The sequence below is a fragment of the Pagrus pagrus genome (genome assembly GCF_965226575.1).
Source record: "Pagrus pagrus genome assembly, chromosome: 14".
NCBI classification, from domain to species: domain Eukaryota; kingdom Metazoa; phylum Chordata; class Actinopteri; order Spariformes; family Sparidae; genus Pagrus; species Pagrus pagrus.
This window is the reverse complement of record NC_140198.1, coordinates 17,990,290-18,012,583: the sequence shown is the minus strand read 5'-3', so window position 1 is coordinate 18,012,583 and position 22,294 is coordinate 17,990,290. Positions and strand designations below refer to the sequence as shown.

The window sequence follows — 22,294 nt, the reverse complement described above, 5'->3', positions numbered from 1 at the left end:
GTCTGCTTTTGGCTCATGATCCACCATTAAGTCTCAGTTTTGGACCTACAAGAGGAAAATGTTTGTGCACCTCTGGTCTATTAGATGATGACACATGTAATTCATGCAAACAACTAAACCAGATGTGTCCTGGTTGCTGTTGCAGTGTATTTTACGGTGTGGTATCTTCCACCAGTTAGTTTCTGTCATCTGTCAGATGATTGATGATGATGGGAGGCTGACTTGAGGAACATCCAGGTAACATTTAAAGTTTCTTCACTCCACCGGGCATGAAGCATGGAAAACACGAAGGCTGTGAGAACCAGACGAAGGTGTTTCTATCAACTACAAGACTTGTTTAAACCTCACACACGAGAAAAGCTCATCATGTGGGCTTGTCACGTTTGAGAAAAGTAGGTGTCCACAGCACACATGGGAATGTCAGGATGTAGCACTCCATTAAACTGTGGCAATAAGCACACATGGAGAGTTTGACTTCACTTACTGAAGTCAAATCTCCATGAGAGTGAGTGAACGTCTAATTCATGAATATGTAGCAGCAGCACGGAGCCAGGCTCATTATTTACAACCGTGCGGAGCGACCACAGCTCACCAAGCTAGCCCACATCCTCACTCCTCAGCTCCAGTCGGATATCTCGCTGCTTGTTAGCATGTCGTGATAGCATTCATGTTGTCGTCGCAACCACAATGGTGAAGCAATAGCATGACACCCGTTGTAAGTTACAGTTTTAGCTCAGGTCTGAAGCTATGTGCATGCTGTGTGGTTTTTAATAGCCTCCTGCTGTGCGGTTCAGAGACGAATATAGGAGACTGTTGTGTCAGCTAGCTTAAGATTGCCCACTGTGTGGCATCCAGAGCTAGCAGATGAAAGCGATTAGAGAGGGATTTCTGCATCTGTAAGGGCTGTGGTTTAATCGGGATGATGGTTGACGGATAAATATCAGCTGTATTCACCATTAGTCGTACAGGTTAACGCTTAGCGTCTCAGTTTAGTCGTAGCTAAGCTTAACATTAGTGTTAGCTAACGTTAGCAAAGTGGAGTGATGGCTTATATTTAGTTCAGGCCTTTTAAAACACAGTTTGTGCTACAGACAACATGAGCACGAGCTACCTGTGCAGACACCCAGGATACCTCTTGAATGGTATTATTGAGTTGAAACAGCCCCATTGTGTAATGTAACAGCTGCTTGACTGCAGCTCACTCATTTTGAGTGTCCAGTCCCTCTGATCACAGGTATACAGCAGTGTGCAGTGTACATGAGATATGAATAGTGCTGCATTTTGCTCTGTGTTGTTTTAAATGTGCAAAGTTTCACTTTCGCAACTCTTTCTGTGTGCCTCCCCCACACATTGCCTGCATGTTGCATCTGACTAATGAAGGAGTGCCATAAATTGCACAAATGAGGCAAAGTGACTCAACAGACAACAGATTTATGACGCTTTTGCCCTCAGTTTCCTTGACCCCAGATGACCAGGGAGGTGTCTTGCAGGTTATTGTTCTCCGCTGACCCCTGAGACTGATGTGCGGTCTGTAAACACAACACTAAAGATGTCAGACTTCTCTTGAGGCAGGGAAACATATAATAGGATTAGAGTAATCTGAAAGGGTTCGCTTTAACTACTTACAGAAAGTCTGTTTGAGGTTAAATATGTCATAGATTGATGCTGCTGTCATTCTTTGTTACACTTAGAGACTAAACCTTTCCATATTTATTCTCTTTGTGTATTAACTTGCAGTTTGAGTATGGCAGACCGAAAGGGAAAACCTGTCACTCCAGTTAAAACACTCACGAAGAAAGAGCTAGAAGAGCTGAAGAAAAAGGTAAGGAGAGGGGGGGCTGTGTGGATTTATAAAATGGCATACACATTCCTCCAATAAAAATAAATATCTGCGTGACTTTTCCAGGAGGAAGAAAAAGCAGCAGAGGTTTTTGAAGAATTCTTGGCGTCATTTGAGAGCAGCAAGAAAGGCAGAGCTAAAACCTTTGTTCGCGGGGGAATCGTGAACGCAACTAAAGGTCAGCATCTAAGACTCCATCTGCCATCACGATAGTCTGCAGCTGCATCGCAGTTCTGTTCCTCTTTGTCCGCCTGAAAAGATGAACCATGAGTTATCTATTCCCATAATGTTGCACTGACTCACCTAGACATCTTTAGAGAACTGAAAATAATTATTAAAGAACGTCAGACGGACTTGTGAGTGAAAAAGTTCCCCAGTCTTAGTTTTTGGGCCTATTTCTTATGAATGGTTTAACAATAAGCTTGTCAAATACCAAGCAGTTCTCCAAACTATTGTTACATAAAAAGACAGCCCCTTGATTTAAACGTTAACAGCAGACTGAGACTGAGACTGAAAAAGTTCACATCGGTTCTTGAAACCACAGCCTGCCTTGTTCCACAGGAAGCTCTTCAGATATCCTGCTGACCAACATAACAACAGTGGGGAGAAGACAGCCCCGTCCTGTTTTTACAGACCTAAATGACTGTTACCTAATGTATTGTTGGGAAGTCAGTGTTCAGTGATTGCTATTTTTTGCAGCAGAGGAAGCAGAAGAGGTCAAGAAAAGCAAGCTGTATCAACCTTCCACAAAGTTTTTCCATGTGGCCCAGAATGTCTCACCAGTATCATCTGCTGAAAGCAAAAAGTCTGTAAGTTTGTTTTTGATTTATTTGTTTAATGGTGTAATGACTGAATTCAGTATGAATGCTACAAATGCTCAGTTGTAATAATAACCACAACGGCTGCCTGTTTGATTAACAGACATTTAAAAGAAGGACAGAAGAAAAGAAGAAGAGTAATCTTGAACTCTTCAAAGAAGAACTTAAGCTGTAAGTCGTCCAGCCAATTTGCCTGATTTAACCTAATCCTATGTGGCATATGTAAGCCTATGTTTTATGTTCATGCAGAATACAAGAAGAGCGTGAGGAAAGGCATAAAAGAAAGAAAAATGACCCTGGTGGAGGTGGAGGAGGAGCAGGAGGAGGAGGAGGTGGAGCTGTATATGGAGATCTGGATATACCATTGTCAGGACGATCAAGTAAGGGTCAAAATAGGTGTTAAATTAATTGGAAAATTGCTCACCTTTAAATCACGTTAACCTCAATCCTGTTGTTCCCGACAGCGTTATATGATGACCTAACTGTGCCAACCACCACTAACCTCTACATTAGCTGCATTAGCCCAAAGGTAAAGGAGCGCACTGACTTTGATTGGCTCGGGACAGAATAGATGTACGTTTCTCACTCTTCGTTTGCACCTTTCTCCAGATGAACGAGGAGATGCTCTGCAAAGAGTTTGGCAAGTACGGACCCTTGGCCAGCGTGAAGATCATGTGGCCCCGAACAGACGAGGAGCGCTGCAGGACGTCCAACAGAGCCTTTGTGGCTTTCATGACACGGAAAGACGCAGAGAGGGCCCTGGCTGCACTTGATGGTACAGTTGACTCTTAAAAATAGCAGGTTTATCTAATAAACATTCCCCCATTGCTCCTACTGTGTGGTTACTGCCGCTGACTGTGATTGTGTGATGTTTTGTATTGTAGGTAAAGTTATTATGGGGTTTGAGATGAAGCTGGGTTGGGGTAAACCAGCTCGCATTCCACCTCAGCCTCTCTACACACCAGTGGGGGTGCGGGCCACACCGCCACCTCCATCTGGGCTGCCTTTCAATGCTCAGCCGAGGGACCGCTTTCGTAATGACTTCACCAAGCCACTGGGCATGTCGAAAGGAGATCTCGACAAGGTAAAAGTATCTCTGTTCTCTGGGTTGTCTGCATGACCGTTATTTCTCTGTAATGGTGAGTTTGATAAGGCACTACAGGCTGTCAAATTTAAGTGATAAATAATGGTTCTTAGAAGTAGTGGCAGAAGTAGTGCTTCACTCTTTCTGCCACTTTCTAGAAAATTGCACACGCACTCAAAATTTGGTCTTTATGTTAAATTAAAATGCAATAATTACAAACTGCAGCTGGTTCCGCACTGATTCAGAATAAATGCACGTCTATGAAGCAAAACTGTAATACGTCATCGATCATGTTATTATTATGTTGCATGTTTGTTTATTCATGTAATTGATCACCTTGTCTGCGTTGTGCCACATTACAGGATTCAGGGATATGCCATCGCACAGTTTAAATAAAATGATACATTTGCTCTTAAATCTTTGAGATAAATTTGATGTTTTAGCATTTTAGAATAATTTAGTTCTGAATCTGTGTCAAGCATCCATCTGTACACTTTTTAATATTTCCACTATTTGTTTTGACTTCAACAAACAGACTCTGTCCGAAGCCGTAGTCAAAGTGGTTATCCCAACCGAAAGGTACACACACTCTTCTTACTATGCCTGAACCAGCTGTTAAAAACACAAGTGTCAAAGGACAGAGGCTGTGGTGCTCTGTTCTTGTGTCCGTATACTGGTGATTTTATGAAGGAAGTTCCAGTTTCAACAATTGTTTTTCATGCATTTGACATAAAGGTAGGGCTGGATGATTTTGGCTCAAAAAGATATCACCATCTGTTTAATCGCAATCATGATCCACAAGCTACATTGTGATCTTTTTTCTCATCCTTGAGGAGCCCTGTGGACTAAAGCCAGACTTGAAACAGCCTATGAATTTTCTCAATTTGCACCATTAAAAAAAAAAAAATAGTAGTGCATGAAAGATATCTCCTTTTGGTACAAGCTCCTCATCCCCCGTGTTTCTAGCAATAACTCACATTGCGTTTTTCACATTAGTTCAACCAAGGAAGAACCATTTAAAGTAATGAATCCAGTCAGCGTGGCCATCTAGTTTGTTACATCACTCTTGGTTTGTTTACATGGCCCAGATCCGCTAGTGAATGAGGTTATGTGAAGTTTGGGAACCGAAATAGAGGACATGAAATACCAAGATCTGTACGATTCACCTAAAAAGATCCTTGAGCACGCTCTAAAATCGTCAGATGGCCCACCCCTACATAAAGGACATAGTAAACAACCTAAAGCTCTTTGGAGTGTTGCAACACTTGCTATAGTTTGTGGATGTTTTGACATCTGCAGCTTAGGACTGAGGGTTTTTATTGTAGATATCAGAGGTCCCCATGGCCTCAGATTTACATACATTAAATGAAATTAGTATTTTCTGTAGGCACTTGTATTTTCTCATCCTAGTTTGCTCAAACACCACAGATAATTCATGTTGTTCCCAACAGAATATTAATATGTGTTAGTGGGAAAAGACTGTAAATTAATGTTAAACTGCCATTGATTTATTTCAGCATCTCGGGCCCCGGGCTTCTAACAGGTTGGCTGAGACACTGCAGACCGATACAGCTAGAAGGCAGATTTAATTTTAACCAAGTCACACGATGCCAGGAGAATATTCATGTTGGTGCCATAAATCAAAAAGAGTTACTGCTTCAGGTTTGATTAGTGAGTGATATCTTACTCCACAGTGTGTAGCTGCCAGCAGAAATGTCGTCACCCTGATGCTGACTTAATACCAGCCGGGCATGAAGTTGAGAACAGTCTTTTTTATAACAAAATGACTGAACTTAAACTTTGGATTTGGGCTTTCAGTTGTTAAAAACAGTCGGTCTTCATTCCCCCTCTCATGGACACAGTGACCCAGGTATATTACAAATATGCTGACACAGTGTCTGTCCTGCAGTGACTCTGCAGTTTTGCACAGCGGATTGTCCTATAGGCTGTCACCTTGTTGTGTTTATACATTTTTAAAATAGTAAATGCTTTGACATGCAATGAAGCTGTTAACCGTTAAGCAGTTTGCACAGTTTGACAACTAGTTCAGTGTAAACGAGTACTAGAGATCTCTGTGCTTTGAGAGTTTTGACCACACAAACCCTGCTCTGATACACTCTCCTGCCCCCACAGGAATCTATTATTCCTCATACACAGGATGATAGAGTTTGTGGTGCGTGAAGGCCACGTGTTCGAGGCCGTAATAATGGACAAGGAGAAAAACAATCCAGATTATAGGTGAGTTTTACTGTACCTGGTTGTGTGTTGGTCTTGTAAGTGACCTTGTACTTTGCATGTTTTAATTTGCTTATTCTTTATTGTCTCAGGTTTCTTTTTGACAACAAAAGCCAAGATCACGTGTACTATCGCTGGAAGCTGTTCTCCATCCTGCAGGTGTGTTTACACAACATAGCCTTGTTTTTCCAGGAGTTTATCTGGTGGAAGTAAAAACTGTTTAATACTCGTCATTTAAGCTCATTTTATGGGGGATAACTGTCGGAGTGGCATTTTTCTTTTGCTCCTGATGCATTTTTACTCACTGTGGACTGTTTTTTCACTTCAGTCACTTCAATATATAACTCATGCTCTATGGAAACAGCACAATTATGGCAAAAAGTAGGGAAGAAATCAAACTGTCTCTTGTGCTGTAAAACAAATCTATAATGCCTTAAATCATTCAAGCAAGTTGGATCCTTTCTACAACCTTTTGGGCCCAGAAGTGTTATGTGTGTTATGCACCTGGTTTCCTTCTCCACAGGGAGAGTCCCCGACAGAGTGGAGGACAACAGATTTCCGTATGTTCCGGGGAGGCTCCGTATGGAGACCCCCTATCCTAAACAACTACTCCCAGAGAGGTGAAGATAAGGCTGAGGTGGAGGAGGATGTCCCCCCTGAGGAGGAGGTGAAGAAAGGGCAGCTCAGATCTGAGTAAGTCTAGCAGGCATGATGAAATTTGTGTGTGTAACTTAGGTTGAATTGAATGCAGAACTCCGTCATTCTTCTGTCAATCAGGCACAGACAGAGACTGGAGACGATCCTTACGGAGCTCACGCCGAGCAGAGAAGATATTGCCAACGCCATGCTGTTCTGTCTGGAGCGAGCGGATGCTGCAGAGGAAGTAGTGGGAAACATCACTGAATCTTTCTCCTTGCTTCAGACACCCCTTCAGAAGAAGGCCAGTTTGCCTTCTTTAAGTATTTTTTTTATGAACAATGTTAAACAGAATGAATATGTAAAGTAAAGGTGATTTCACCTGCATCGATTTGACTTTTTTCTCTGTCTATCTTCCCACAGATTGCCAGATTGTATCTCGTGTCAGACATCTTGCACAACTCGTGTGCCAAAGTAGCCGGTGCATCATATTATCGTAAATAGTAAGAGACTTTCCCTCAATTTAAGCTCTAAAGCGTCACCTATTTTTATTTCTTCTCTTCTGACAGTCTGTCTCTGTCTTTTCAGTTTTGAAACTAAGCTCACACAGATATTTGAAGACCTTAACGCGGCGCACAAAAACATACAAGCCAGGCTGCAGGCTGAGCAGTTTAAGGTAATCATGTATTTCATTTGCATCACAAGGGGACATTTTCCAAAAATAGAGCAACAATAAGACATTTTAATTTCTCCACAGCAAAAGGTCATGAGTTGTTTTCGAGCATGGGAGGACTGGGCCATCTACCCGGAGCCTTATCTCATCCACCTTCAGAACGTCTTTCTGGGCTTCGCCAAAGCAGCGGAGGAGCAGACAGAGACAGCAAAGGTGAGCTGATATCAACCTGCTCATTCTAATGACATTTCAATAAATTGGGCAGCTGTTAATGTTGCAAAATATTGGAATGTGAAGAAGATGATCCAATAGTCTCTGCACTTTTCTGTCTCCCTGTAGGAAGTGTCCTGTGATCTCGACGGTGCGCCAATGGACGGCAGACCTATAGATGGGTTACCTTTGGACAGAGCTCCTGAGGATGACCTGGACGGCTGCCCCATGGGCTGGGACCCTCTGGATGGAGTCTCTGCTGATGACATAGACGGTGTTCCCTTAGGAGTGGCCGCTGATGACATTGACGGAATGCCCTGTGAGTCCGCCACATAAGCACAACTTTCAAAGTCCAAAGTTTACGGTTTGTGTTGTTCAGTATTTGCCCCACTCCAGTGTCTTCGATCAATACGTTGTCAGACGATTGTGCACTTTGATCTGATCCACATGTGCTAGAAGATTTCAATGCCCAGGAGAAATTCCAGTCAAAGACAGAAAGATAGATGATTGTTGAGTCTCACGCTGAGCTTGCTTGGTCCAATCATTACTTTGGGAAGGAGACTCAACAATCAACTGTCTTTCTTCAGAATTGCTTACTCCACCTTTATTTATTTATTTATTTATTTATTTATTTATTTATTATTCTATATTATTTTATTTTTTTTAAATGTGAACGTGAAATTATTTTCATTCATTCATTATGACCCGAGAGATTTAAATGTGTCAGACTTCTTTTTAAATAAAGTCATCCACACCATTATGAAGCAAACGTACACCATAACCCTCGTATGCCATGTACTTGATGACTTGTCCTTGTTGTGACCCAGCTGTCTCTTTTGTTCCTCAGTAGATGAGAGCAATGTTCCTCTCTCTGGCGTGCCTTTGTCTAAGTGGGAGAAAACGGGTGATGTTGGGACATCTTCTCAAGGTAAGACAGGTCAAGATGCTCTCTGTATCGAATCAGTCGTCCCCCTGTGATCCTGCTCATCTCTCTCCTCTCTCTCTAAGCCACGACTGAGTCAAAGTGGAACATGGTGGTGCAGCAGGACAGTGAAGATGAAGTGAATGCAAGGTAAGGCCTCTGTGGTTTGTATCAACACATCATCCGTCTGCGTTTGTGAAAAGCGTATCACAGAATATACAACCAGTCAAATGATCTGGAGATCAGTGGTTCTTCTCTTCCACCTGGCAACAGCATCAACTCACAGGATGGAGGTGAGGACTCGGAGAGTGACAGTAGCGATGACTCCTGCAGTTCGTCCAAATTCGAAAGTGCGGACTTCCAGAGCTCGCTCAGAAGTTTTCAGATGTCTGAGAGCAAAAGGAAAAGGTTGAGAGAGCTGGAGGCAAGTGCATTTCTTTTTGAAATGATTAGATCTGCTTCCTTTTGAACAAATACACAATACTGTATTTAATAAGAAAGACCATTATCTATAGTTCATACATATGGAGAACTGATGGTATTTATCTGACACAGGTAAAGGTTATGAAGATGCAAGATGAGCTGGAATCTGCCAAGAGGCCGAGGAAGACTGGAATGAGCATCCAACAACAAGTCGAGCACTACAGGAACAAACTGCTACAGAAGGTGGGCCACTGCACAGTTTCAGGTCCACCAGAGGCTGCTTTTATGTTATACTGCATGTTTAGATTTACTCTCCGATAAACGGGCAGTGTCTTGTTTATCACGGCAGTTAATTAAACACAGTATTTATTTTGCAGCGAGGGGAGTCCCTAAAACAAAAATGCATCCTTAACTAATGTGTAATAGGAATATTTCTTAAAACACAAAACAGTGTGGGGCAAAATTTACAAGAGCCAGAGATATACTTGCTTTTGAACCACGTTTCCTGTATACTACGCATGCTACTGGAGGATACCACTAGATGGGATGTTAGCTTGTTGTCCCACTGTTATCCCTGCTGCTGATGATGTGTTTACTGACTGCTGACCCTCTCACATCCCCATACTGGCACTATATTGCTCCTACAGTTCATGTGCATACTGCATTCTACATATGCAATGCGTTGATTTCTGAGCACGTGCACAACTGCCGCTTCGAAAGGACACAGGATAGGCGAGCCAGCCCCCCGTACCTGGACACGCTGTAAAAAGCAAGCATATCTCCAGCCTTAGCTAGGACAGACAATACTACTGTGCCAATGCACTGCAGTGGTATGCCGCACTTTTGACTAAGTTGACCTCACACAGAGGTGTCAACTTTAATTATATACATCTGTGGGTCAGAAATGCAATTCTCTTTTCCCCCCATTACTGTAGGTGGAACAGTTGAACAGGTGTTGATCTGGTCTGATGTTGACCAAACAGCTCCCCCTTGTGGAGAAGAATTAGGCAAATATGAGTGGATTTTTATTAAACAAGCCAGGTCCATGGGGTGTGATGCCTACATCTGATTTAGGGGTGTTTTACCTTGTATCTACAGGAATTTGAAAAAGAGGACAAGAATGAGACACTGACACCAAAATCTAAAGACAAGTCAAAGGATGACAGAAGGGACAAAGAAAGGAGCAGAAGAAGTGAAGACAGGGACAGAAGACGACGACGGAGCAGAGATCCTGATGACCACACCCGAAAATCGAGAAGCATCTCTCCCTTGAAGCAAGTGCCATGAGATGTTTTCTGAGTGTACCAATGGATTCATCTTGATTGTTCTCCTTGAGGTTAATCTGTTGTGTTCTGCACATTTAACAGGACAAGGTCTCCCAAGTGGTCCAAACGTTCCCGATCACCATCGCCAAACCGGAAAGCGGGGAAGTCAAGGTCGCGGTCGCCGCATCGCTCCCACAAGAAGGCAAAGAAGAGCAAACATTGACTCTCACCTCTGGACCTTGTCATGCATTGGCCTGCTGGCATGTCCCAACTTCAACTCTCCATGCAAGATTCAGTACTCTTTTGTATAATAAAAGTTTGGACACTGTAACTAATTATTATATATATTTTTGTTTTAATGTTTGTTTTTAAAATGATAACCAGAAATGTTGCCGCAAAGCTCTGACACTAAATAAATCACTGCTGGTGATGAGTGTGTGTGTGTGTGTGTGTGTGTGGAGAACATGATTGGTAGAGTCAGATATCAAACTGTTTTTACTGTCACTCTGCTGTTAAAGAAAGGTTATCAACAAGCATTCTTCAAGTTTGTGGGGATTTTTATTGAGGAAATTAATAGAGCATCATTTGGTTCTGTTTACAAAAGCAGTAAGTACGCAATGTTAAACACTAGATTTACAGTACTATTATAATAATGAAATGTGCTTTCATTGAACAAAAGTTTATCAAAAGTACTTAAGAGCCAGTATTGTTTCTGAAAAAAATAAAGATACCCAGCCCTAATCATTAGTAACCGTAGACAGATTTCCTACTGAAATGTTCGATAGATTTGAGAGGAAAGCTTCAGAAGTTGAATTTAGAAAAGCGGTCTAGATTTTGTAGGCACAAATAACATTTCAAACCACCTTGCTTTCAGGACAAATGGTAACATCTCTACACGACACATTTAAAATCTGTGACTGACATTAGGACAGTGTCTTGCACTACTAAGAGTAAATTCTTCTGAAATGTGGGAGCAAAAGAAACTAGTAAGGTGCTCATACTGTTACAAATAGCCTTCTAGCTATACTCATACAGCTGTAAATTTACACGAACAGATGTCATTTCTGCTCAAACCACACACACTTGGCATTCTGGCTCTTTTTTCTCTTAATGCCAAACCGTTCACAGTTGCTTGGTATTAAAGATAAAAAATAGAAATGTGACAGTGAATCACACCTTGTCTGTTTTTACAGTTCTTCCACCCTTTCCCTCATCTTCTATTTTAAGGTCCCTGTTCTCCCGAAAAAGCTACAGACGGCTCTTCGTCTCAGAGCGTTAGCCGTTAGGTAGCGTCGGATGGCTCTTGACGGGCTGTCCTTCATCTGCAGGACTGATCTCCGACAGAAAGGCCTGGATGTGAGGAGATGACACCCTCTCAAGTGCTCAGTACTTTTTTACATTGATGAAAACTTTGATGGCTCCAGTGAAGTCAGCAGAGAGTAGAACCTCTGTGTGATCTGTCTTAAGGGCTCCTGCAAAAAGAAATAAATATTTTATAGCACTAAAAATGACAAACCTCGATGTCATGAAATGTGTCCATGATGAATTCAAACAAACATACCTGAGGGTATCGTTTCAGAGTCTGTGGAGTCCAGGCTCTTGCACTCTGCTTCTGGTTTCTCTGCTCCAGTTTCTTGTGGAACAATAAGGCCGGGGTGGGGTGCAAAGATCGCTGAGGTGACCACTGCATTGTGTGCTGAAAAAATAAGTAACACTTTAGTGTCAGTTCATTCAAGGGGGGAGACATTATTTAGACAGGTATTTCTATTAAAACCATGGTTGTCATTCAACACAGCTACCTTTAATGCCTTCCCAGAAGTCATTGCGGTCCCGTCGTACTGATGTGAATTTGCTCAGGTCGTGGTAAGTGCTCCAGATGTACACATACTTGTCCTCTGATCCACTGACTATGAAGGAGTAGTCATGACTGTAGGAAGACAATCCCACAGCAAGTCAGTTTTTTGTGTTGAAGGAGCAGTGCAACATACCAGGGAGTCTACAGGTACCAGACACTAAAATTTCATGCCTTCTGAGACCTTATCAAGATACATTTTTCACCAGATCTACGACTTATTTTTGGACAAATCGTCTTTTCGAGTATTGCATGTAGGTATAAAGTTATGTAGTATATACTGTTTGTGGTTCTGTAAAGAGGTAGGCTTTATGGTAACAGGTAAATGCAAGTTTAAGTAAAGACAGTCAATAGTTCAGTGGTGGGTTTAAAGATTTATCAGAAATATCAGAAATCTGGACTTTCACACAAAATGGAAAAATTAAATTCGATAAAACGTTACAATGAAGACCTCATACATTAGATACATTTAAAGACTATTTAATAACTTTTGACGCCAAATGTTTAGAAAACTGAATGTGAGACACTTTAAGGAGCTGCAGACACTTGAACGCTTGAAGAAAAAAAAAAAAAGACTATGTTTAATATTAGCTGAGCAGTTTTTACAGTTAAAGATCAATATTTGAAAGAGCCCTGTCCCAAAAGCTTATGAGAAGCAGAGTTTAGAGGCAGTAGCACTACTTTAAATGCAGTTCACAGAGAGGGATTTGTTACTCGGCTGTAACTAATGCTACTTAAAATGCTCAAGTCTACATGACTACATGAAAGGGAAACATCCTCACCTGAAGCTCGCCTTGATCTGACTGCTGCTGTTGACGTAACCTTTGTATTTCATGGATAGAGACAAGTCCCTCAGGTCATAAAGGCGAATGCGGGAATCATTTGAGGTCACCAAAATCTGTTGTGGAAAGACAGAATCCCTTATTAACAAGTCTGACCACCTCATTAAGGGACATCAACCATACAGTGAGTGTATCTGCATTGGAGATCAAGTGATACCTTATTCTCTCCAGGTAAAGGTTCAATGCCAGTGATTTTGCGTCCAACTTTATTTCTGCCTCTGGTGGACCTCACGTGAATCTGCGTGTGGTATTTCAGACGCTAACAAACGTACAAACAGAAAAAATACATTTGGTTAAACCTGGAATTCATGAATTTGTCATGACAAATATCAATAATAAAGACATAAAGAAACGAAAAGAAAAAGTAGCTCAGCTGGGTACCTCTGTGTCGTAGAAGATGCATCGGCCATCATAGGTGCCGATGACCGCATACTTCCCATTTTGGCAGAAGTTAGCTGCAGTGATGAGGCGTGTTTGGCCGTCCACCTCGTTCCACAGCGCCACCTTCTTGTCCGGAATGTTCCAGAGCCGTAGCTTTCCATCCAGAGAGCCACTTAAAAAGTATCTGTCATCCTAGGAACATAAAGCAAGCGTTGCTATAAATACAGTCTGCAAGCCAAAATTAATAGATGTGTGATTTGTGCTGAGAGAGGTAACACAAGGTGACTCTACTTACTCTGGGATGGAACGCAATGGCTGTGACGAAGTCAATGTGCTGAAAGCAGCAGAGACACTCTCTCCTGGATATGTGCCATAATCGGACTGTTTTATCCATGGAGGAGGAGAGCAGGAAAAAGTTCTACATTGACACAAAGATGGAAAAAGTAAGATGGGAGATAAAACCAGTACTGACAGTGTCTAAAATGTGTGCACAAATGTGTCACCTTTGACCAGGATAAGTCCAACAGATCAGCCGTATGACCTTTATACTTGCAGAATGGGACTTGACGAAAAGGGGCATTTCTATCTTCTGTCTCTGGATCTTCTGGAATACAACTTGCCTAGGATGAGAGTGCAATCTGTTAGGAAAACATGGAGTCTCCAGACTGTAAAATATACAAAATACAATACTCTTATAATATTTTCTGGAAACACAAATGTGTTATTAAGTTCACTCACCCCGGGATCATCAGATTTTGAAGAGCATAAACTTTCCTGAGAAGGAGAAGGTGAAACTCGACCTGGAGAAGCCAAAACAAAAATAATCATACTGCAGCCAAAGCTGAGCAACTAAATCAAAAACTCAATCATCACACAATCAAAAACCTGACATGCTCATCAGGTTACCTTCAGTGTTGTACTTTAATCTCATGTTATTGAAGTAGTCGAAGGCAGTCTTTAAGACCCAGATGCGGACCACATTATCTTGGCCTGCAGTTGCCAGCAGCCTCCCGCAGTGAGAGAACTTCATCGTCCAAACGGCACCCTGAGGAGAAGACAAAGACGCTGTCATACAAGCATTCGCTGGTTCTCTCAAACATTAATAACGCGAACTAAGACCCTCTCTTACCATGTGCTCTCCACTCAGGTCCTGCACAACCTTAATCTGATCAAAGTCAAAGGGACCCTTGAAGCTGTGTGCTGCCTTGAACTTAGCAGGCCTCGTGTAGGGCATGCCCTCATCGTCACTCGATGATGGATCGTCCTGATCTGTATGGAACACTGAGCAAGACAAAAAGCATAACCTTGATTATCAAAACATTTGCATCAAGAGCGCTCGTATTTCATAAGCATGTCCTGCTACCTTTTCTAAATCCTTTAAAGTGAATCCAGACTTTTGCAGCAGCTCAACAGTTCTATTAATATCCACATTATGAGTACATGAAGATACATGGCGACAGAAGTTCACTAATCAAATCTTCATTATAGCGTTGCAAAGTTTGTTGAGGTTATTGATTTGTGGGTTTTGATGACTCAGCAAGACCTTTCCTCCGCTGCTTCTATTTATGGTTATGACAGTGAGAAGTTAGAATTAAGCCATACGTCCTGTAATATCCTCAGCGCCCACATCCATTAACAAAGAGCAATCTCCTGCCTGCACTTATCTGTGCTAGTCATCTTGCTGTACTTTCACTTAACAAAAGAAATGAGTCACTCTATCAGGAAAATTACCTTGAAATGTTTTTGAAGTAGATCTAGAGACTGTATAAAATATAAAAAAACAACAATGTAGTGTAAAGGTTAATAAAGTGTAATGTTCTTTTACCTTCATCACGCACACTTTTCACTTTGTTGACTGCCTTCTCTCCGTACTCCTCAGCGAGATGCTTGGCTTTCTTCACAGACTTGCCGAGGAATTTCTTAAACTGGGTTCTGATTAGAAATGAAGTGACAGCAAATGATTATATTCTATATATTACAGATATCACATGGTCAAAAAATGAATTCCATTAACAGGCTTTGAAAGTCATTAATCCTTACGTTTTCTGTTTCAGTTTTCCTCCGTCTGTGTCTGCCAGTGGGGCTTGAGACTTGTCATCATCATCTGACTGTGCTGCATCATTCCTGAGTGGAATAAAAATAAAACAGATCAACTTCCTCCAGAAAATGTACCATCTGTTTTTTTTACAAGATTTGGCCTTAAAAAAAAATTCACAGTGGGGAAATGTTACGAAGAGAATAACATTTGCTTACAGCAACAAGTATGTAAGTGTGTATGTGTGAGTGTATTCATTACATCTTTGGCTTTTTGTTTGCACACTATGTCACAATACTCAACAAAGCACCACTTATCACTGTTTCTTCTCGTCTCCATAATCCCTGCTGTTTCACTAATTTGAAATGGTTGTTTTTGTCTCTCCTTTCGGTCACTGATGTGAGAACATAGTCGGTGATGCTAACTTCAATTATTCTAACTTGCGGCTGTTGTTGAAGGCCTTCAAAACACGTTGAGTTTCTCACAGAATAGTTAATGTATAGGAGAGTGTTGAGAGCAGCTAATACAGAGAAATCTTTTTCTGCTTACGTGATGTACTCCTTGGTCCTCCTCATTATGTGCAGAGTGAGGGGGTTAATCCCTGCAGGAAGTTTCTCCTCTGCCTGGATAAGAGGGATCTCTTCCCCAGTGTCCAGATTCTTGATCATCACACTGGCCAGGATTTCCTTTTGTAAAATAACACACAAGTATAAAAGGTTAAAAGGTTGGTGGAAGGATGCAAGAGGTTGAGTAATGGCTTGGATTCAAGCTGAATAAATGCAATAAAAATACACAGAGGACTCTTACTTCATCTGTCAGTTCTCTACCAGAGTTAGAACGTGGACGCTGAGGGCCTGGAGTTTGTCCTCCACTGTCAGACGAGGCCTGTTCGTCCTCATTTTCCTGAAAAAACAAAACAAAGCAAGCCACGGTGCAATAGATAAGCAAACTGCTACATGATATTCAGTTTCATTCTTGTTCAGCTCTATCTGAGCATGCAGCCTCACTCACCTGTGCCGTCACCACTTTGTCCCCACTGGTGGCGCTGGCAAGATCCAGGGAATGCTGCAGCTCTTTGGTTAGACTCCTCACTGTGCTGCTAGGGGACACCAGGCCGGAGGGCTCAAGAGCATCGCTACTGACCGCAGACACTGGACAATCACAGAACAGTTCATCTGAAAAATGGGTCAACTTATTCAGTCTGCTTTGTATATGTGTGCAGCTATTTGCCATTGTAATTGTAAAACCTCAAATATAACGGAGGGATTGCTATGCACTGTTCTTCCATTCTCTGAAACACACATTTTGTGGGAATCCCTGTTCATACTGGTTACATTGAGCACAATTTCATTCCCATTTACTAGTTTATTGTCAAAACAGTTGTAAAATAAAGGTTGTCTAAAATAAGAGATGAAAAACCCATTGCTCTTGAGGCTGTGACTAATCTAGTGATGTTTTAAAGGGGAGAGTTAAACATTTCAAAAGATAAACATAACACTTTAGTGCCATTAACTGTGCATGGTTTTCCCAACCTTCCAGTCCACTCAGCCTCAGACACTCCTGCGACTTCCTGGAAGGCAGACTCTGCCAAGAGGGTGGAGGCGGTCTCGGTGGAGGACCTCCACTGGGTGGGGGTGGGCGTGAGGGAGGAGGCTTCTTGGTGCTGGCTACAATGTCTGGTTCCACTGTGAACTGACGTGGGGGTTTCAAAGGCCCAGAGGAGTCCGAGTCAGCCTGACTGTCCGTGAGTGGGATCTGATCTAAGATATCTGCAGGCCTTTGCTCCTGACCCTCTTCTGCAACTGCAACAGCCCCACCAGGCTGACTCTGTCCTACAGTGCTAGTGATGTCTGGGGGCTGAACACCTTCTTGTGGCCCAACTGATGGGCCTGGAGAATCTGTGGGTTCAGGGGCAGGTATAGAGTATGCTCTATTTGTTGCAGCACTTTCCTCTGGCCTCTCGGCGAGCTGAGGTTCGGGAGCTGGCGCTGCTGACTCCGCAGGAACTTCCTGAGCATTATTATCTTCCTGTGGCTCCGGGTCCACTCTTACATCAACATGTAGCTGATCTAACAGCTGAGCAACCTCACCAACATCGCCAACACTTCCCTTTTGACTCTCCTCAATGATGCTGTCAATGATCTATGAGGAAGAGAAAACAACAGTTATGATGCTAGTTCCTGTGTCCAGCTTAAGTACTCACAGATATGTGATTTTCTGTACATTTCTTTCTTCCTCTCTTTTCACAATAGTTTACACAAAACAAACACTCACAGCTAGTGCAATACCCACATAAAAAGGTATAGCAAAGGACCCACAGGATGTAATTAGAACAAATCATTGGTTTTACATCTTTCAGATCCGCACTTACACAATTCTTCTACAAAATATAAACCTGAGAATACGGTGAAACAGAGCCATCTTGTGTGGGACACACTGTGTGTAATAACGGAGGAATCCATACCAGTAGGGAATCATCTTGCTGAGGCTCTGATGCGGCCACTCCACAGCTCACATCTTGTGCAGCGTTTACTGATCTCTGTGAAAGCTGTTCAGAAAACAATAAAAAACATAATTTTTTCCTCCTAGGAAATAACAAGAGCTGTGCAAGTTTTAATCTACAAGTACACCCAAACAGCGGGAAACCTATCTGAATCATGAAATACCTGATTAATGAGCACATTTCTCTCATCCAGCTAACTTTTAAAAGGCCCTTTCTCATTGGATCAGATTTCATCAGACTGCTTGTCATGAGAGTGAACACTAAGACTGACTCTATCTGGTTCAATCCTGGATCCATTCCTATGTCAGCTCAGTGTTGTTATAGTAGTTCTTATTTTCAATCTCTCGTGAACAGCCAGGATCATTTGAATTTCAGTTGTAACTGTCTGTGTGGGAAGAACAGGCAGAGCCAGGCCATGATTCATTTCCATTTAATTTCCATTTTTCTAACTGTCAGGAGGGAGGCACCAGATAAATACTGGAAGGACAGGCATGGTGGCAAAGGAATGAACATTTGCAGTCAATGAAGCTTTACTAAACAGGCTGTGTTAATGTTTTCACACACAGCACTAATATGTTACCTTGAAGTCACTTGAGATAGGTGCAACTTCAAGGAGAGCTACTATAAACACTGCAGTCACCTCTAGATAGTCAAGCACTTGTGAGAACAGTGTACTGTTTCGGTAGGTCTCAGTTCCTGGTATCTGGTGCAAAACTCTCTTTTTGGCTAGCAAAGTACTGAACAAACAGGAACAGTTTGCTGAACAACTACCACAATCAGATGTAATCTATGCAAGGAAAAACAACAAGTGACATACTATTTCAACAGATTCAATAAAGGACTCATAAGGATACCAATACAATAAAAATGTAACTGAACCATAAGCCTATCAGCTACCTCTACTTTATTTCCAAACCTTTGTCACATTAAAGCTATGTTACGACTCAGCAGATACTGCCTTGTTTCAACACTGGCAGGGTTTAGACAAACATACCTTAGGTGAAGGAATGACAAACTTCGCAGGTGACCTAAAAAACACGAAGGGATACAGTTCAAAAGTGCAAGGACAGTCAATGTCTAAAATGCAACATCAAACAACTTTTTTTTTTTTTTAATCTGAAATCAAATGTGTTGTCTTTATATCCCTCCCTTGAGCAAGTAATGTGTGTGAATCAAAACTAATTTTCAGACCTCTTATATTATTAAAGAAATCTTTCTGGATGTGGTTGCTAAAAAAATGCTTGTATCTTAAAGCAAGACATAGATATGGGTGCTCTTTGAATCGGTGGTGTCCTACAGTAAATGCTGTTTAGTAAACAGAACTTGGTCAATTCAGTGACTAATGAACTACATTCATTTACATGATGGGCTCCTCAATTCCTATTTACTGGGAAAAATTCTCCACCAGCAAATTGCCATTATATGAAACGGACATAAAGGCCAAGTATGTGGTGTCTTACTGTAAATTTACTTTAAACTGTCATAAAGCAGTACCATTTCCTGGCATTATTTTGAATACACAGCAATACTTCCTAGTCAATCCTGACTTTGGTCTGTTGTGCCCAACAGCCAAATCCCCATGCTCCCATAATGACAGCTAATAATTGTCTTTAAGGTGTTACAACAATGTATTTGCATTCAAACTGTCATTTAGATCTTAGGAATAACATCATGTGACTTGGGTGTTGGGTTGACTCTCCCAGCATCAACCAGCTGGTGAAGAGTAATCATGTCTGACACTACACATCACATTTTAACTGTGCAAATACAAAATCTGCAACCATCTCGACACTCTGAAGCAGCTCAGTTAACATGTACAAGAATGATCTTTCTGTTGATCTAACGTTAGCTGCCATTAGTAAGTTAGCTAGATGCATATAACTTGTGGCACATGACACAAAACAAGCATAAAAGCGTGTATTATCAGCCACTCTTAAGTACTATTATTAAAATGTGTTTCCTTACACTTTTGGTGATGGAGTGAAATTAACGTCCTCAGGAGCATCATAGAATTCCTCGGTGTCACTTGTATCTGACGCCATGCTAACATGAATTTAGCTCGCTAGCTCGTCAAAGTTCGTCGCCAGGCAGCTGTCTAAAAGCCTAACCTGCGAGTGGAGGTACTACACACATGTGCCCGCCTCTCTCTCTACGCTGCTTTCTCCAGATTTATCTTTTAATGTAAAATACTTGGCCCAGGTGTCGTCCAACAGCCACTTTCCTGTCCAACGTCACGTCATAACGTTACAGTACGCTAGCCAAATGCTAGGCTAACAAACGTAATCTGGTCCTACGAGTGACCAACGCCTAATGCTAACTAGCTTTCTGCACTATTTTAAACCGTTCTCGTTCACGGTGCAGTATCTCCCATGAGAGCGGACACCGAAAAGCGCGTTTTAAACAACAACATACACTTGGACAACTGTCAAGCTAACGGGGCCAGTGAACCGCGTCATAAACAAACCAGTAACACAAAAAATACATCTTAACGAGGTGAGTCAAAGGGCGGGGCACAGACAGCCGCTCTTCTTCTACCTCACTGTTATGACAGTTGAGGGCCATGACGTCACATTACTGCCCCCTACTGGACAGATTGAAGAACAGACTTTAAAGAGTAGTTAAAAGCCAGGGGCTGGGCTGTCAGATGATGGGATGCTAAGTCGGGGGTATTACCTGGGAGATCCATCCAAAGATAACAGTATCATATATAAAATGGCTGGTCAAACACCAGCCAAGGATGGTAGGTATTTGAGAGTGTATGACATCCAATAACAATGTGTGAGCAATATTTTTTATTTTAACATGAACACATGACTTAAACAAACACTTTGATAAGAACGTCTTAAATTTAGTTAGGCTACTAAGAGATGTGGTGAAGATATATAGGCTACTGATCGGGATATCTAATATAAACTCAGTGCTCTCTGGTGGACAAAATACGCCACAAAAATAGGGGAATTTCAATTGGACACAGCAGCATAAGGGGACAAACAGTGTGCAAACAATAACAAACAAAACAACAACTAGCAGATATCAACACTGCTTCTATACATATGCTGACATTTCTGCAGTGCAATTTCTCGTTACATATCAGCTGACACACACGCTCTTACAGATACATCTGTCACATGATTAAACTTGCCAGTAATATCAGCCATGTCGATTTAATGGTCTGGTTTTAGTGATTACATTTTTCATGTTACATTAAAGCTTTTCATATCTTTCACATTTAGCCTTCTCTAAAAACACATGCATACTTAATTCAACAAACGTTATTTTGCCTATCTGTGCTCCTTGCACCCTTGTAACCTGATAATCATGTAAGAGCCACCCATGGTGTAGTAAAAAAAAAAGTGTTAAAAATTGAAAATGATCCAGGTATAACTGATTTTGAAATGTAATTATAATGTTCTGTTTATCAGTTGGATTCTTGCCTTGCCTGTTCCTGTACAACCCAGAAGGTGAGGATTGTTTGGTAAAACATGCACATAAATTTACAGCTGCAGGTCCAATTCATTCACACATGATGAAGGCAGGCACTTAAAACTGTAAAAACAGCCAACAGGTCAGTGAAATTATCATTGAATTTGATCTTTTCCAAAGCCCTTTGTTCCAGATCAATGCATCAGTGGATTAATAATGCGCTTGCAATTTCACAGATTATTTAAGAGGACAAAAAGGTGGAGGTGGTAGAGGAGTGATTATTGAAAGAGCCTCAATGCATTTTAATGAATGCATACATTATTTTGATTTGGCCGTGTTGTAATTACAGACTGTAGTTGCATTAATGCTATCAAGCATGGATCAGAATTTTAAACATTTTATTGTCCTCAAACCTGATAAACGTTGCTAACTAAACCTAAAACTCACAGTGTGTTTAGCATCATCTTGATCTATCTTTTTTCCGTCTAAAAAAAATAAAATTTAATGGATGTCAATGGTCTGGAGGTCAAGGATCTTGAAACTTTACAACAACATTCATCAAACAAGAGTCTTACCTAATTCAGTTGTTATTATTAGTGCATCATGTAAAGTGTAAGAACTGTAATGGGATGGTTGTTTATGCTGGAAGTGTAAAGAAAAGGCATTTATCATTTTCAAGACTTTAAACAAAGACTTTCAAACAAGTTAGAGATAATGCAAAACAAGGAATAAATACAGAACGAGAAATAAATAGGGGTCATGGCAGAGTTCCAGCACTTGATGTGATTGCTCCACATGTAGTCATTGATTTCTGGCCTGTAAAGCAACAGATGAGCAACATGATTAGATATTTTTATGGAACAGAGCTGGACTGTCCTCAGCATACTGTGAACATAGACACTTTCAGTGGTCAATACTTTAGACATTCCTGGACAAAACTGCACAGATGTCCCAGTTTATATTACATTTTTTTCATTTGATCTATTCATGCTTTTGACTTGAAAAACCAGCCCTTTATCTTTCTTTACATCTTTCTACTTACTGTGTTTGTTATGCACCAAAACACAAATTCAAATGGTGAAAAACTACTTGGCAAAAAATGTGATTCTGATTAGGGCACTTGTGTGTCCAAGATACATGCCTGGTCAATAA

The 22,294-nt window shown here is 41.4% G+C and overlaps 2 protein-coding genes across 3 annotated transcripts; one reads left to right on the top strand and one right to left on the bottom strand.

Annotated features, from left to right (window-relative positions):
- Positions 1 to 557: 557 nt before the first annotated feature.
- On the top strand, positions 558 to 10,544 carry LOC311269109 (U2 snRNP-associated SURP motif-containing protein). Of its 2 annotated transcripts, none has more exons than XM_084373108.1 (24): positions 558 to 715; positions 1,738 to 1,822; positions 1,907 to 2,018; positions 2,543 to 2,649; positions 2,762 to 2,829; positions 2,908 to 3,038; positions 3,123 to 3,187; positions 3,268 to 3,433; positions 3,543 to 3,742; positions 4,278 to 4,321; positions 5,876 to 5,980; positions 6,070 to 6,136; positions 6,501 to 6,670; positions 6,755 to 6,917; positions 7,037 to 7,116; positions 7,202 to 7,289; positions 7,371 to 7,499; positions 7,626 to 7,815; positions 8,344 to 8,424; positions 8,505 to 8,568; positions 8,692 to 8,842; positions 8,974 to 9,084; positions 9,940 to 10,115; positions 10,209 to 10,544. In XM_084373108.1, exons 2-24 carry the CDS (start codon positions 1,745 to 1,747, stop codon positions 10,327 to 10,329), a joined length of 2,667 nt encoding a protein of 888 aa, XP_084229234.1. In that variant the 5' UTR covers positions 558 to 715; positions 1,738 to 1,744; the 3' UTR covers positions 10,330 to 10,544. The 2 variants fall into 2 exon arrangements, with proteins under 2 accessions (XP_084229234.1, XP_084229233.1); XM_084373107.1 differs by having other exon boundaries at positions 2,540 to 2,649.
- Positions 10,545 to 10,628: 84 nt separating this feature from the next.
- Positions 10,629 to 20,241, bottom strand: wdr44 (WD repeat domain 44). The gene is made up of 20 exons (XM_084373106.1): positions 19,685 to 20,241; positions 18,714 to 18,747; positions 17,681 to 17,764; positions 16,749 to 17,358; positions 16,228 to 16,367; positions 16,024 to 16,119; positions 15,766 to 15,902; positions 15,222 to 15,305; positions 15,007 to 15,113; positions 14,311 to 14,462; positions 14,088 to 14,226; positions 13,920 to 13,981; positions 13,685 to 13,801; positions 13,477 to 13,599; positions 13,182 to 13,373; positions 12,958 to 13,059; positions 12,741 to 12,856; positions 11,906 to 12,033; positions 11,668 to 11,802; positions 10,629 to 11,578 (listed from the first exon to the last, which is right to left on the bottom strand). Exons 1-20 carry the CDS (start codon positions 19,759 to 19,761, stop codon positions 11,490 to 11,492), a joined length of 2,724 nt encoding a protein of 907 aa, XP_084229232.1. The 5' UTR covers positions 19,762 to 20,241; the 3' UTR covers positions 10,629 to 11,489.
- Positions 20,242 to 22,294: the final 2,053 nt, after the last annotated feature.